At 47.5% G+C, this 17,040-nt stretch overlaps 1 protein-coding gene across 1 annotated transcript; it reads left to right on the top strand.

Annotated features, from left to right (window-relative positions):
* Positions 1–10,591: 10,591 nt before the first annotated feature.
* CHP2 (calcineurin like EF-hand protein 2) lies at positions 10,592–13,866 on the top strand. Its single transcript, XM_032843982.1, has 7 exons — positions 10,592–10,795; positions 11,165–11,237; positions 11,359–11,439; positions 11,562–11,692; positions 12,105–12,166; positions 13,177–13,299; positions 13,491–13,866. Exons 1-7 carry the CDS (start codon positions 10,729–10,731, stop codon positions 13,542–13,544), a joined length of 591 nt encoding a protein of 196 aa, XP_032699873.1. The 5' UTR covers positions 10,592–10,728; the 3' UTR covers positions 13,545–13,866.
* Positions 13,867–17,040: the final 3,174 nt, after the last annotated feature.

Genomic DNA, 17,040 nt, shown 5'->3' with positions numbered 1-17,040 from the left:
AAAGATTCTATGATATGCTGACAGGAATATATTATATTCAGAAAGAGGTAAAAGTGGCAAAAAAATTAAAAGCTGTTCCAAAAAAATCATCTATTCTCTTTATGAAAAAGTCAGCGTACATATGTGGGGGGTATGTGCACTGGTATGCTTCTAAGTCCTTGCCCAAACAAAGCACCTGTTTATATACTACACAGAGCAGCGTTAATTTCCCTGTTTCATACCCTGGCAGTTCTGTCCATAGGAGTTCAGCTCACAGGACGCCTTCACAAACAAAATAGAAGTCCTCTCTTCATCCTCTGGGTATAACAATAACCACCGTTAAAATTATATATGACTGGGGCACCTGGGTGGCTCAGTGGGTTAAAGCCTCTACCTTCGGCTCAGGTCATGATCTCAGGGTCCTGGGATCGAGCCCCACATCAAGCCCCGCATCAGGCTCTCTGCTCAGCAGGGAGCCTGCTTCCCCCCATCTCTCTCTGCCTGCCTCTCTGCCTACTTGTGATCTCTCTCTCTGTCAAATAAATAAATAAAATCTTTAAAAATATATATGACTTTTGCTTCCCATATATGATCTTACTTAATCCCTTAGCCAGCTTGCAAGGAGAGTTTTATTGTTCCCATTCTACAGATGAACAAACTAAGTCTCAGAGAAGTAAGCAAATCGCCCAAGTGTACAAAGCTAGAAGTGAAGAGACGGTGATTTCAAAGCTAGTTCTGCTCGGCCCCCGGGTCCCAGAACTTAACCTCTGTGTTACACTTTCCTTCCTCTATTCTTCCCTCGGTGTGTTTTTCAGAGGGTTCACCTTGTCTAGATAAACGAGGCACTGGGGCAGCGGCGCCTGTTCTGAGCCAGGCAGAAGCAGTCCTCATTGCTCATTGCCCAGCTAGCTCACTGGGCAGACCACACTGGGGTTTGAGGTCAAATGCCCAGCTGAGATTCCTCTGCCCAAACTTGGTCCCCAGATCTCCGCCTGGGAAACTTGTGGTTCTAGATCTCCTCCGGGGACTCACCCATGCTCAGAATGAGTGCTCAGTTATTTCTCCATCTCCTCCCAGCTTGGGTCATGAGTAACACACGGCCTCCTTGCACCGGAGGGAATTGAGTAAGCTCCCAGGAGTGGGTTTGGGAGGAGCCTTCTGTCTGCCTCTCGAGAGGCCTCTAGCGGTGGGACTTCAAACTGCAGGTTTATGATTCCTCTTGTGTCACCTGCAAAAGCCGGTACACCGTTAGTCCGTGCAGTCGAAGTCAGCGGATTGGTTACCCACCAACGGGGCGGTGGAGAGGAGGCTAGCGACAGCGAGGAGGCTCGCGGTCTGCTTGAGGGAATCTGAGATGCGTGCTGATTGTATGGCACGTCTTTGTGTATGTTCTATCGGTGTGCCAGAATAGGTTCGTGAGAGCCCACTGTTCTATTTTCCAGAATTCTGTGAGTGTTCGTGAAGCACAACCATCGTAAAAAATTAACTTTATAAACCTACGATTAAATACATTATATTTAAAATGAATGTAATAAGTACTCAAAACGCATCACTTCGTAATCATTTTACTGTCCTCTCTGCTCTTGAGATGATTAGCATACGTGCTATCTGCGTGGTGGAAATAGTATGGAATGATCGCTACTGTGCCTCGAATTCCAGCTGCACGCTGGGCGACATCTCATTAGCAGCTTGAAACCAGAGGCAGCGGGAGAATTTACATCACAGAAGTAAGTCATCAGATACTGCAAAGCTGGGCTTGATTTATTGTTTTGTTGACTGCCTGGGCTGAAGAAAGTGCAGAAAATGTTAATGATGTAGATGAAGTTTAAAAGTGCTTTATGAAAAAAAAAAGTGCTTTATGGGGCGCCTCGGTGGCTCAGTGGGATAAGCATCTGACTCTTGATCTCAACTCAGGTCTTGATCTTAGGGTGATGAGTTCAAGCCTGGCATTGGGCTCCATGCTGGACATGGAGCCAACCTAAAAAAAAAAAAAAAAAAAAAAGAAAGAAAGAAAAGAAAAGCTTTTTGTCTGCGAATGCTATAAAAAAAATGAGAGAAATATTCTTCTGGTCTTGGAAACCTCTTATCTGTTTTAGCAAAGACATTGTTCACGTCATTGAAGAACTGGGAAGTTCGAAAATACGTCTTTGCTGTGTTACTTTTCACTTCCTTGTTAATGCAAATAAAAATATCAATCCATGTGCACTTCAGAACTACATCTGGAAAGCTGGTTGTTGGAAATTTACCAGGTCGTGTGTCTGATTATATTTCTGTAAAAGGTTAAAAACAAGCAGAGAAGCAGACCTGTGGAGCTGTGCTCTTCCAGTCAAAGTGTGAGGGGTCTCATACATAGAGTTTCGTTTTGTTTTCTTCCTAAAATTTAATTACATCATAAAAGAGAACTTAATTTGCCCCCAAACCCAAACCTAGATGGAAGCAGTGGACTTGCCCATCTTGGAAGTGCTTGGAAACAACAGGGAAGAGGCCCCTGCCTGGTCCTGCCCTGAGCATGGGCTTCTTTCAGAGCTCACTGGGGAGTCGTTCTCAGACTATGGCCAGGACAGTTCTTAGGGTTAACTTTTCGTGTCGGCTGGCTGACGAAGGGTTTGGTTTTAAGTCTCTGAGCTACTGTGAGAAAGGATGAAGGGAAATGCTAGGCAGGAGAGGGGTCCAAGAGCCCTTTGCAACCAGGTCCCCCCATTGAAAAGGTTTGTTTTTGTTTTTGTTTTGTTTGTTTGGTTTTGTTTTGGTTTTGTTTTTTTCCTCATTCGTGGCTTCGAATTGCTCCCCTGCTCTCCCTTGAGGCTGTGTGGTGGTGAAAAGATGTGGAGGTGCTTCCTGCTGTGCGTGTGTGAATGCAGGCTCATGCATGTGAGTATGTATACGGGCGCGTGTGCTCATGCGAGTGTGTGTGGTATATGTATACGTGAGTGCATGTGTGCTTGTGTGCAATATGTGTGAACGCATTCATATGTGTATGTATGTGTGTGTGTGCGTGTGTGTGCATGTGCGTGCATGTCGTTTAGAAGAGTTTGTTTCTAGGTACATCTCTCAAGTCATCCTCATCATTAAAATCCTGAGCGTGAGTGTAAAGGTGGCTACAAACCTACTTACAGCAGGGGGCAGTAGAGTGCAGCGGTCAGTGGGGCTTGCCGTGGCTTCAATCGGTCGTTCCCGGATGCTCCTGATTACACACCTCACTCAGCCAGAAGGTTTTCGAACGTGCACCCTCAAGTATATGTAAACTTATTGCTGAATTACATTCACAATCCCCGTTCTAAATTATGGATATATATGTTACAAAACATAACAAAGCGAAATAAAAAATACAGGAAATGGTGACATTAACTTTACAAAACATTTTTTTTTTTTAAGATTTTATTTATTTGTCAGAGAGAGCAACAGACAGAGGGAGAAGCAGGCTCCCCGCTAAGCAAGGAGCCCGATGCGGGATCCTGAGCAGAAGGCAGTCACTTAACCGACTGAGCTACTCAGGCGTCCCACAAAACGCTTTGTTTAAAAAAAAAAAAAAAAAAAAAAAGCTGTGTTGAGGTAAGGTGTGATCAGCCATGAGCTGCACATATTAAAAGTGCATGATTTAATACGTTTTGACATATGTATATGCCCAAAAAACCATCAGGCAATCAAGAGAGTAAACATTTCCATCATACACAAAAGCTTTCTGGTGCCCCTTTATAATTGCTTCTCCCCACACTTCCTGCCTACCCCCTCTCCCCAAGCAACCACCCATCTGCTTTCTGTCACTATAGATAAGTTTGTAGTTTGTGGAGTTTTATATAAATGGCATCAGACAGGATCTACTTTTGGGGTGGCGAGGAGATTCTGGCTTCTTTCACTCAGCGTAATTATTTTGATAGGATACCCTTACATAGATAGTCATGGATGAAAAGCATTAGGGATGAAATACCCGTTTATTTATTTATTCCTTTATTTATAGAAAGGGGAAAAGGAGAAGGGGCAGAGAGAGAGGGAGGCAAAGGTAGGCGGAAAACACCTTGGGGATGCATGTCTCACGTGTAATTCTTCCTTTAGAATAGCCCTTGGAGTCCCTGCAGAAGTGTGGACCTAGGGAGTCACATTTGTCTCAAAGTGACCAAGACTGCTTGACCTCAGAGTGGACTGGCTAAGCCCAGCTAAGCCAACTAGGTCTATTCTTCTTAAAAATCTGAATGAATAGAAGGAGAGTTTGGGGAGCATTAGAATGGTGAGATACTGTGGAATTGGAGCCAGAGCTGATGTTGTGGAAACCAAAGTCAAGGGCAGTTCTAAATTACGGAGCGGAGGGGCACTGGGCGCCTTTTAGAGGATACTGACCTGCAGAGGGAGAGAGGAATACCCTGAAAGAAGAAAACAGGGATGGAAACTGATCTGCCCCAAAGGGAGCTGCGTCGCTAGAGAGCTGCCTACTCTATGTTTGCATGAGATTCCTCTGATCCTTACCCTAATACTCCTCTTCTTTAATTATTTAATGTCGTTCAACAAATCCTGAGCATTTGGGTTACAAATATATGGGATGCTTATACGTTGGTGACAGAAGTGTAAAATCATATACAACACTGTGGGCAACACAGTCTATGGAACCCAGTTTGGCTTTATGACCTCGGGTTAAATATTCACATATTCTGTGATGGAGCAATTTTAGTCCTTCCTCACCAAGAAATGTGCCTTCTACCCAAGGAAAACTCCTGAACACGGACAAGGATATTCGTATCAGCATCATTCATGAGGACTGAAATCTGGGTGCCCATCAGTGGGAGAGTGGATTGCGCAGACGTCACACTGTGAATACTGGTCGAGCCAAAACCATGAATTATAAGGACCTTCCATGATCAGGCTGACCATCAGTGGCATAATATGAAGTGAAAATCCCAGAGCTGGGACCCTCTTCATGCAGCCCATGCCTGCTCAGTAACTACTCTTCATGTGAATGGATAGGAAGAACAGAGTGTGCGTGGGGAACAGTTTGGCTTTACTTCTGAGATTCCCTCCCGGGATGGATAAGCATGTCCTAAAGGTCTACCAGAATGATGGCTTGGGATGGATGGGTGAAAGCCACTTGTTCCCATTGCTGTCCGTTGGCTTCACGATACTCAATATGCCTTGCTCAGCGAGGGAGTCTGCTTCTACCCTTCCCTTGCTCCTCTGCCACTCTTCCTCTTAAATAAATAAATAAATCTTTAAAAAAAAAATCTGTTTTATTTTTTAAAAAGATTTTATTTATTTAACACAGAGAAAGAGCACAAGCAGGGGAGCGGCAGGCCCTGCTGAGGAGGGGCCCCCCTGCCCCCAAGGTCCTGGGATCATGACCTGAGCCGAAGACAGATGCCCAACCAACTGAGCCACCCAGGTGCCCCCCCAAAATTCCTGTTTTAATTTGTACTTTAAATTTTGTGATGTTGAGGTATCTTTGTAGACTTCTTTACCCTTTTTATTTCACATCTTATCAGTTTTTTTCCTAATAAATAAAAGGTGGGGTTTTGTTGTTGTTGTTGTTGTTTTCCTTTTTGTTTTTTTTTTTTTTTTTTTTTTTTTTTTTTTAAGATATCTTTGTATTCTAAAGGAAATTATCTTTTGCCTTTCTCCCTGGTGGTTAGTCCTGAGAGTGTGGAGTGGGTGCTTTGGGCTCAGAATACACAGTTATTATTTTAAAAAAAAAATTTTTAATCTAAAAAAATTTTTTAAAGGAAATTATCTTTTATCTTTGATATAGACTGTTAACGTTTTTCCCGTTTGTCTTTCTGACCATATAGAAGTTTTAATTTCACATTGTGAGTTTGCCAGTCTTTTCTGTATGGTTTCTGGGCTTTGTTTCATGTTTAAAAAGACCTTCTCCAGTTCAAGATTATGGCAAATTCTGAGACTTCTTCAAGTTTTGCACAATTACATTTTGCATTTAAACCTTCATTCTATCTGGAGTTAATTTTGGCGTAAGGAGGTAAGGGTACAGCTTTAAATCCCCCCCAAAAGATAGATGTCCCAAAATGACATTTATTAAGTAATCCACATTTCCCCCGCTGATCTGAGATGCCACTTATATCACATGTGAAATTCATGTATGTTTTTGGGGTCTATTTCTGACTTTCCTGTCCATTTTTTTTTAAATCTGTTGACCCCTGCACTATTACCACATGGGTTATTATACTTTAATAGTCTATTTAAAAATCTGCTCAAGCTAGTTTGCCTTCATTACTTTTACTTTTCAGAGCTTTCCTGGATATTCTTTAAAAAACAAAACAAAACAGCTTTATTAAGATTTAACTTACACAGCATGCAATTTCCCTTTACAGCATCCAATTCAATGGGTTTAGCATGTTCAGAGGGCAACCATCATCACAGTCAATTTTATTTTTTTTTTAAGATTTTAATTTATTTATTTAACAGAAAGAGACACAACAAGAGAGGGAACACAAGCAGGGGGAGGGAAAGAGAGGGAAGCAGGCTTCCCGCTGAGCAGGGAGCCTGATATGGGACTTGATCCCACTACCCTGGGATCATGACCTGAGTCGAAGACAGATGGCCAATGACTGAGCCACCCAGGTGCCCTAAAGCAATTTTAAATGTGGTTTAAGAGGACATACAAATGTAGTCAAAATATTAAACGGGAATCGTAACATCACAGTCAATTTTAAAACATTTTCATCACCTCAGAAATAAACCTCATGGGGCACCTGGGTGGCTCAGTGGGTTAAAGCCTCTGCCTTCTGCTCAGGTCATGATCCCGGAGTCCTGGGATCCAGCCCCGCATCGGGCTCTCTGCTCAGCAGGGAGCCTGCTTCCCCCTCTCTCTGCCTGCCTCTCTGCCTACTTGTGATCTCTCTATTCTCTCTCTCTCTCTCTCTGTGTCAAATACATAAATAAATAAATAAATAAATAAATAAATAAATCTTCAAAAAAAACCCCCAAACCTCAAACCCTTTAGCTTCATTCCCTTATTCCCTTATCCCCCAGCCCTCAACAACCATTAGTCTACATTCTGTCTCTATAGATTTTACTATTCTTGATGTCTCATAATAAATGGGATTATAGAATATGTGGTCTTGTTGATTTTACTTAGCATAGTGTCTTCAAGGTTCTCCCATGCTGTGGGGCGCATTAGTACTTTCTTCCTCTTATGGCTGAATGATATGCCATTTCATGGACATACTGCATTTTGTTTATCCACTCGTCAGTGGACATTTGGGTCATTTCCTCCTGGTAGCTACTCTGAATAATGCTGCTATGAACATTCATGTTCAAGTGTTTGTGGTGAATGTATGTTTCCAATTCTTTATAGCATGTCCTAGCAGTGGAATTACTCATACAGTGATTCTGTTTAACTTACTGAGAAAACTCCAAACCGTTTCCCACAGCAGCTGCACCATTTTACATTTCTACCAGGAATGCATGAAAGAGTTCCAATTTCTCCACCTCCTGGCTGAGACTTGTTATTTACTGTGTCTTGAGTTTGGGTTTTGGTTTGTTCTGTTGGGTTTTTGCGTTTGTTTTTGTTGTAATTCTAGCCAGTCTAGTGAGTTTGAAGTGATGATCTCATTGCAATTTTATTTGTATTTCCCTGATGGCTAATAATGGTAAGCAATAAGCCGATGGGCTTATTGGCCATTCGTATATCTTCTTTGGAGAAATGCTTATTCGAGTTCTTTTGCTCATTTAAAAATTGGGTTCATTTTTTGTTATTGAGTTGTAAGAGATTTATATTTTCCTGACTACTCTTTTTTTTTAAGTTTTTTTTTTTTTTTTTACTTATTTATCTGACAGACAGAGATCAAAAGTAGACAGAGAGGCAGGCAGAGAGAGAGAGAGAGAGGGAGGGGGAAGCAGACTTGCCGCCAAGTAGAGAGCCTGATGCGGGGCTCGATCCTTGGACCCTGGGATCATGACCTGAGCCGAAGGCAGAGGCTTTAACCCACTGAGCCACCCACATGCCCCAAGTTTGTTTGTTTGTTGTTGTTGTTGTTTTAAGTAATCTCTATACCCACGGTGGGACTTGAATTCACAACCCCAAGATCAAGAGTTGCATGCTCTGCTGACTGAGCCAGTCAGGCGCCCCCCCCCGCCCCCAGTTACTTTTACATCTGCATTTTTCCATTTAAACTTCAGTATTGCCTCATCAAAATTGGCTAGCAACTTTTATGTGGCTTTCTAGCAACAAACAAACCAAAAAACCCCAAATGTTCATCCTGAATCCAGGCCAGATAGATTCTCCTCAAAGTAGATGAAATTCTCCCCAAAGCATCTCTCCTTTAAATGGCCCAAAAAGATGCAGTTGTGCATATTTTGAAGTTGATTTAAACCCCGCTTGCAGGCTCCTGGGTGGTTCAGTTAGTTAAGCATCTGCCTTTGGCTCAGGGCATGACCCCAGGGTCCTGGGATGCATCAGGCTCCCTGTTCAGTGGGGAGCCTGCTTCTCCCTTTCCTACACACACCCATCCCCAGCTTGTGCTTGCTCTATCAAATAAATAAATAAAATATTTTTTTAAAAAGCCTACTTATGTGCATATAGCAGGAATGCATTTTAGCACAGTGTTTTCCTCTAGGCTTGTTGATGGTGTGTGGATGGGATTTGTTAATTAATCTCTGGCCCACTTTACTTTAGTGTAGTGCTGACTCAGAGATTAAGGCTGGAGTGGCTCTTTCCAAGATCAACATTGCCAGCTGGCTTGAGGTGATTACTGCTTAGATCCCAGGGACTCTGAGCCTCCCTGGGTTCAGAATCTAACCCAAACTACACTGACAGCTTGACTCAGAGCCTCGGACAGGAGTGGTTGCTGGGCTGCATTAGGGAGCCATGTGGTTTCCCGCACAGTTCAGTCCTTGGGGGACATCTGAAAGGGAATCAAGCTTTCCTTATGCCTGTTGTTCAGTCCCTGGGGTATCTGAAAGAAAAGTAAACACTTCTTAGATCAATATTTTCAAGGCTGATCTGACCCAAGTCTCTGCATGGAGGCTTCGACTGGAGATCCATCGTTTTTCCAGCTTTTTTCTCTCCAGGGTGGCTATGAACTTGAATTCCTGTAATAAATGGCTTATATATATTTTTCCCCCTAGGAAATTTGTGTGAATGTGTGATTATGATGGGGGAAGATGGGATAATGGAAGATTTAAAACTGGACACCTGTGGTGCCTTTTCCTTTACAACTGAGTTTCTCCACACTTTCCTCATTACGGCCCTCACTTAATAGGGTTTCCAGACTATTTTTCCTAATCATGGAATTTTAATACTGTGAAGTTTCAATACCACAGATATACTATAGGCTATGCACTATATGTGTATCTGTGTTTGGTACACAAGAATACTAGGATTTTTTGCCCCCTGGGGTAGATATGTCTCCTACTGAGGATACGTGCTTCTCAGTAGGTCATAAGCATCCCCTCAGCGGCCTTCACCATGTACAAGGGGGAGGCAGGCAGTCTAGCAGGTGCTTTGAGGAGTGTGAGCTAATCGTGTACATTGTGTTTCACAAAGTGCTTGGTGCATGGTGAGGGCAAAACAACAGCCCTTGTTGTTGCCATTAGTATTATATTAAGTTTGGTCACAGTGATGTTTATAAGCACTTCTCAGACTGTGGGTTCCCGTGGTGCTTGAGGGCTGGCCAGACATCCAAGGCATTTCAACCTGGAGCTTCTACCAGACACCCGACGGGGTAGGTAAGGAAGGACCTGAGCTGGTTGGGGACTGGAGCCAGTGGACAGGCAGCAGCGCCCTATTTACCCTTGACAACTGTTCCCCAGGGTTGGCCAGGTGTGCCAGGCATGAAAGGGGGTCTGGTGGCGTCTGAACTCTTGATTTCTCAGAAGCTGGGAACTGGATTTCTCCTTAAAGCTCCTGATTTGTAGGGGTGCCTGGGTGGCTCAGTGGGTTAAAGCCTCTGCCTTCAGCTCAGGTCATGATCTCAGGGTTCTGGGATCAAGCCCCACATCAGGCTCTCTGCTTGGTAGGGGGCCTGCTTCTCTCTCTCTGTCTACTTGTGATCTGTCAAGTGAATAAATAAGATCTTTAAAAAAAAAAAGCTCCTGATTTGTACACTGACCCAATTAAACATCAACAGTTAGGCGATGTGGAGGGAACAAAAGAGATGAAGCCCAGTCATACTGACTTGTCCAGGGTTAATCGCATAGCTGGGATTCCAATCCACTTCTTTCCAAATCCACGGATCCCTCCACGCGACCCAGTCTCCCCTCTACCGCTCACGATTCTCCCTACTCCACCCTTCTTGGGGGGGGGGGCTGGTCCTTCGATGCCTCTTCTCTGTCTTCTTGCCTGGGGAAGGGGCCCCAGGCTGGACCCTTCCGGGGATTGGGACAAAGCGGTCCAGCGCCCCTCCCCACCACCTGTCCCCTTCCCAGAAGGACGTGGATTCCTTCTTTGGATGATAAGTAGGGATCCCAGCCTTACCGGGAGCCGGAGCGGGAGGCTGGGGGCGCGGGGGGCGTGGGTCGGTTGTCTTGCAGCTTGAAAACGCAAGGCGGGCGGGCGTGGGGCAGGCGGGGCCCTGGCGACCTCACCCGCTCGGGATGAAACGCCCCGTTGTTCGCGCCGCCCCTCTGACCCCGCCACCCTGGGCATTGTTCTCTGTTCGCCCGGGTCGCGGGTGGGAGGCGAGGCACGCAGGGGTTCCCGAGCCTGGCTCGGCTCCAGGCCTGCGGCCTTCGGCCCTGGGGCCACTGGGGCGGCCGCGCCCGGGAGCGGGAGGCGAGCGTGCGGGGCCGGGAGGCTCAGCCCACGCAGCCATGGGCTCCCGAGGTTCCCACGCCGCGCGCATTCCCGACGGGGACAGCATCCGGCGGGAGACCGGCTGTGAGCGGGGAGCCGGGCTCCGAGCCGGGACGCGGGGGGTCCGGAGCCGGGGCGGCTCCAGGGGGCGTGCGGGATGGCGGGCGCGGGAACCCGGGCTCCCGGCGGCCAGGTGGAGCCGGGCAGCCAGGTGTCCTCGAGCTCTGCAGTGCGGGGAGGGAGGGGGGTGAGGACGGAGGGGGCAGCCCCTGGTGGCTCGGATCCCCCGCGGGAGCGCGTCGCCACGCCCCCCGCAGCCCCGCCGGGGTTCCCGGGGCGTCTCCTTCAGCGGGCTCGTGTCCCCCGCCCGCGGCCCGGGGTCGCCCAGGGAGGGTCCCGCCGCGCGTCCCCAGCGCCGGCGGGCCTGTCACCCTTCCACCTTTCGCCCCGCAGTCTCGCAGGCCAGTCTGCTCCGCCTCTACCACCGGTTTCGGGCACTGGACAGGAACAAGAAGGGCTACCTGAGGTGAGGGGGCGCCGGCTTCAGGACCTGCCACCTCTGTCTCTCTGGGCCCACTCCCCTCTTTAACTAACCCTCCATCTCCTGTCTTTGCCCCACCTACCCCGCTTGAACTTTGACCTGACAGCCGCGTGGATCTGCAACAGATTGGGGCGCTGGCCGTGAACCCCCTGGGGGAACGCATTATAGACAGCTTCTTCCCTGACGGGTGAGGTCTCGCTGGGGGCGGCGGGGTGGCGGGGGGACTTTTGGGGGAGGGCTTGGGAAGAGTTAGGGACAGAAGCAGAGGGAGGCCGAAGGGGATCACTGCCTCTGCTCCATTACCCCCAGGAATCTGCGAGTGGATTTCCCAGGCTTTGTCAGAGTCCTGGCTCATTTTCGACCTGTCGATGACGACGACTCAGGCATGCGAGATCCCAAGCAACCTGAACCCCTCAACAGCAGAATGAACAAACTTCGTTGTGAGTTTGTGGCGATCCCCCCACAAGAGAGACCCTAGATATACCGCACCAGAAAGAGGCCCTGGGCACCCCTCTCTCTCTCTCTCTCTCTCTTTTAAGGTTTTATTTATTTTATTTTGATAGAGAGAGATCAGTAGGCAGAGAGGCAGGCAGAGAGAGAGAGAGGAGGAGGAGGCAGGCTCCCTGATGAGCAGAGAGCCCGATGCGGAACTCGATCCCAGGACCCTGAGATCATGACCTGAGCCGAAGGCAGAGGCTTTAACCACTGAGCCACCCAGGCGCCCCGGCACCCCCCTCTCTTAGCGAGCCTCTAGATGACCCCCCCACACACACACACACCTGACAGGGTGACCTTCTGCTGGAAGAGTACCAGAGAAGACCCACCTTTCTGTCCCCTTCCATTCTCTTCTAGTCGCATTTCAGCTCTATGACCTGGATCGAGATGGAAAGATCTCCAGGCATGAGATGCTACAGGTTAGAAGAACAAAAGGACAAAGGATGTGATGTGTGAAGTGTGGTTGGTTGAAGTGAAAGGTTGTGGGGGGATGGGGCGGGTGACGGGTCAATGGGGGTGCAGATGCCGGTGGGGGGGGTATTAAGTGGGAATCCCTCACTGGGTGGGTTTAGTTGGAAAATGGGATGGGGAAGAGTTGGGGGTGAGGTTGGAAATAGATCAGTGGTTCTTAAGGGGGGGGGGGGGGGTGATTTTGCCTCCTAAATGCTGTTGGCAATATCCAGAGACATTTTTAGTTGTCACAACTTGGGGAGTGGACAGTAATACCAGCATCTGGTAGGTAGAAGTAAAAAATGTTGCCAAACATCTTTCAATACAAAGGATAGACTCCTTTACGCCCATAAGGAGTTACCTGGCCCCAAATGTCAAGAATGCTGAGATTCAGAAACTCTGCAATAGATATGATGAAGTGAGTGGCCGGGGTGGGGGGGAGGGTGGAATGGGGAATAGTCGGAAGATGAGGTGGGGGATGGGGTGGAAGATGGAGGGAAGCTGGGTTATAAGATATGGAGTTGGGTAATGAGTTTGGGTATACTGTTCAAGTGAGTGTAAAATAGACAAGTGGGGGTTCAAATGGAGAAGCCGTAGGGGACATTACTGGGGGGATATGGTGGGGAGTGAAAAAAATGGATGAGGGATAGATTACAAAATAGGTAATATCATTTCGGATGATGTGGGCGAGGTTTGGGGAATGGGGCTAAGGTCTCCTCTTTTTTTTTTTAGTTTTATTTTTTTTAAAGATTTTATTTATTTATTTGACAGAGAGAAAGGCAGTGAGAGAGGGAACACAAGCAGGGGGAGTGGGAGAGGGAGAAGCAGGTCTCCCACTGAGCAGGGAGCCTGATGTGGGGGACTTGATCCCAGGACCCTGGGATCCTGGACCTGAGCCAAAGGCAGATGCTTAACAACTGAGCTACCCAGGCGCCCCTAGGGCCTCCTCTTTATGGCTGTCCCCCTCCATGCCTCCCAGGTCCTCCGGCTGATGGTTGGGGTGCAGGTGACAGAAGAGCAGTTGGAGAGCATCACCGACCGCACGGTACAGGAAGCGGATGAAGATGGGGATGGGGCTGTGTCCTTCCTGGAGTTCACCAAGGTCAGAATGCCCTTAGGCCTGGGTAGTTGACATCAGGAGTCCCCAGGACAGATGGACCTGGGACAGGAACTGGGGAGGAGGTGGGCAGAAAGACTGGGGTCGCCGAGGAAAGGTGGGGCTTTGGGGATGGGAGAGGAAGTTAGAAGCCTAGAGGACCGAGCTCCTGACTACCTCCCATCTCCCCCCACCAGTCCTTAGAGAAGATGGACATCGAGCAGAAAATGAGCATCCGGATCCTGAAGTGACCCCCTTTGTGCCTCTGGCTAGCTTACACGGGCCAGTTCAGCCTGGGATTCGTCTTCAGCCCCCGACAGAGGCAGGGCCTCCATAAACTGTACTCTTGTGTCTATACTAAACTCCATTCAAGGCCAAGGAGAGAAAGCCGGAAGGGCGTGTACTAAATAAAGCCTAACTCATTTGATCTCAAAATTGTGAATCAGCCAGCAATCTTCTGCAAGCAACTGAAAACCCAACTTGCAGCAACTTCAGTTAAAAAGGGATTTTTAGGGGCTCATGGAATTAAACAAGTTTGGAAAGTATCTTCAGAATGCTGGAAAAGTCCGGAAGGGTCTTCTGGCACAGTTAGATTCAAAGGGCTCACACAATGCATTCAGGACTCAGTGATTCATTTCTCAGTTGGCTTTCTTTTGTGTTGGCTTTATTCTCAGGAGGGCTCTTTCCTCTTGGTGGGGCATGGCCACCAGCCCTCCTCCTCAAAGTGTCAAAAAGGGAGATTAGCAAGTGTCTGTACCAAACAGAGCTTCTCTTTGGTGACCTGAAGGATTGAGGAAGACTTGGGAAGGAAATAACTTTGCACCACGTGACTCAAGGATGTTATTTAAAGCCGAGAGGTTACTACTAGACACCAACCCATGTACATGAGCTATGTATTCCCTACACTGTGGGAACCCCAAGCTGAAGGGCACTGTGACCAAGAAGTTCTGGGTAGAGCTTTGCCTCCTGCTGGGACAGTTTGGAGGCAGCCAAAAGCGAGCTAGACATCCTGGTCCTCAGGCTGGCTGCAGGTTAGATTGGGACTGGCAAGAGGTTGGCCATGGAAATGGAGTCAACTCACAAGGTCAAGTCCAGGAAAAAGGAGCAGGGAGATAGGACGGATGATTCATTATAGAGCTGGAGGGGTGATTCGTCAGGGAGGGGCTGCAGGAATCTATAGGCTTGTGCGTGGGATCCTCCCTTGAGAGGAGCCTCCCAGAAGGGTGTGTGGCAGGCACTGGAGCTGTCCCAGCTGGTGCCACAAGGATGCTCTGAAGGGGTTTAATTGACCTGGACCCATATACCATCTATATATCCTGAAGAAAAGATGGGAGTTCCTGAGGGAGCTCCTTTCCTCACCAAGGGGACTGAATGGGAGACAGTATGTAGGGAGCCCTGGGAAGGGAAGCAAGTAGAAGGACCAGGTAGTGATGTTGGATAGACTTAATCATGACTACCATTGCCTCTTCTTAACTGATCAGGAAAACAGTGAAGAATCTTGAACTTGACTCTCAAATACAAGGAAACTCTGAGTCGTCCTCAGCCCCACCCAGTCAACACCAATAAAGAGAGGCAATATACGGGCTTGGTTTCTGGTTAGAGACCTGCCCTGCAAATCAGTGTGGGTCAGAAATGACTTGCGTTTTGGAGTTTTATTAGGCCTGCAATTGAATCTGCAACCTTCTAATTGGTTACTCACTGTACGACCTTGGGTAAGATACCACTGCCCTTCAGTGTCTCAGTCTCTGTTATCTGTGAAACAGATGCAAGCAGCCACCTTGTGGAGTTGGCCTTCCATAGCTTGCTGCCCTCCCCAGCAACCCCCCAACTCTGCTTTACTTCAGCTGAGGCCCTTTGGCCCCAACTGTAAACTAGGACTCTGGTCTGTATAAGTCAGGATTCTTCCCATTGTCAACTGGTTTATGAAAGATCAGGAATTTACTGGTTCATAAAACTGAAAGGAAAGTCCAAAGGTGGATCAGACAAAGGAGAGTCTCAAAAGTTTAATAATACCATCAGAAATTAGTCTTTCCATTCCTCAGCTCTGCTCTCCTAGGTGTTGGTTTAATTCCTAAGCAGCAATCCCAATGAAGAGGGAGCCTCTCTTCCTGGATAGTCTGGCTCACTGTCCCAGAAGGGAACCTAAGCTTACTCACTGTAGCCATGTGGATGGGCCACTCTGATGACCAGGCCAGACCTGGTCATGTGCTCGCCCCAGCAGCAGAAGAGCGCAATCTCACTTGGACCAAATGCAGTGTGTGTGTGTGTGTGTGTGTGTGTGTGTGTGTGTGTGTGTGCTGCAGTATGTCTTTTCCCTAAAGGAAAATCAGAATGCTGTTGCAAAATGAACAAAAACTATATACAGGTTGGGGTTTTTCTTTTGGCTCTAAATAAAAGAATTAGCAACTAACGGTGGCTTAAACAATAAAGACAATTATCTCCCATTATAAGATGTTTTTGGTGGTAAGCAGTCCTAGATTGCTGAGTGGTTCAACAATTTTATCAAGGATCCAAGATCTTTTATCCTTCCATTTCTCAGTATATTCTCTTTAAATTCTCCAATCTGTTGCCTCATGGTTACAAGATGGCTGCTGTGGCTGTAGCTATCACATTCCTTACAGGAGCAGTGTCTAGAACAGTTGTCTGAGTGGACAGCCAAGGCAGCTAAAGGTAACTTTTTTCATGTCCCCCCTCCTGGTCTCTGAGGACAATCTTTTCCAGAAGTATACTCCCCTCATTGACTAGCCATTCCTTGTCACTGGTTGGAATAAGAACACCTCTAGCTGTAAGCGAGACTGGAGAAATGAGTATCCGACATTTTCAGATTCTGTCATGGGAAATGGGTTTTCCTAATAATGATAAAGGGTGGGAGAAATAACAGCTATGCAGTGTACCGATTCTGAGTGTGACTGCGGATGTGGATAGCCGCTGGAAGGTTTGTAACAGTGAGAGTTTGTTTGCCTATGTTCTGTGTTGTCAGACATCTTGCTCCATGAGGTTACATGCTGCAGGACCCAGGCAGAAGGCAGAAGGGGCAGCCCTGCCAGGGACATGCCAATCAAATAGGAGAATGCAAAGCAAAATTGTTGCAGGAAACAGATAAGTTTTGGCACGCACCTGCCGTGTGACTTGTCTCCTTGGATACCACTGGCCAAAGCAAGTCACGTTGCAGCCTGAGGTTGATGGGGTAGGAAGGTTTACTCCTTTCTCATGGAGCCACTGCCTTTCACGTGACACTCTGGTTATCTGTTGCTGTGTCAGCAAGTCACTCTAAGCTTAGCAGCTTAAAGCAACCACCATTTTTTTTTTTTTTAAGATTTTATTCACCTGTTTGACAGACGGAGATCACAAGTAGTCAGAGAGAAAGGGGGAAGCAGGCTCCCTGCCGAGCAGAGAGCCCGATGCGGGGCTCGATCCCAGGACCCTGAGACCATGACCTGAGCTGAAGGCAGAGGCTTTAACCCACTGAGCCACCCAGGCACCCCAGCAACCACCATTTTATCAGAACCAGTGACTTTGTGGATCATGGAACAGGGCAGGGTTCAGCCGGGCAATTCTGCTGCTGCCTGTGGTGTGGACTGAGGCTGTCCTGTGGTATACAGCTGGCAGACGGTCTGTAGGGTCTGATTTGATGTTACTCAAAGGTCTGGGACCTTCACAGGGATACCTGGAATGTTGGTCTCTCCAGCTGGCAATGTGAAGACTTCTCCCCCTGACAGTTCAGGGCTCCCACAGACAGTGTCCCGA

The sequence above is a fragment of the Lontra canadensis genome, unplaced genomic scaffold, assembly GCF_010015895.1.
Source record: "Lontra canadensis isolate GAN:19392208 unplaced genomic scaffold, GSC_riverotter_1.0 scaffold146, whole genome shotgun sequence".
Taxonomy (NCBI): domain Eukaryota; kingdom Metazoa; phylum Chordata; class Mammalia; order Carnivora; family Mustelidae; genus Lontra; species Lontra canadensis.
Note: the sequence above shows the minus strand (reverse complement) of the source record. Positions and strands in the feature narration are given on the sequence as shown.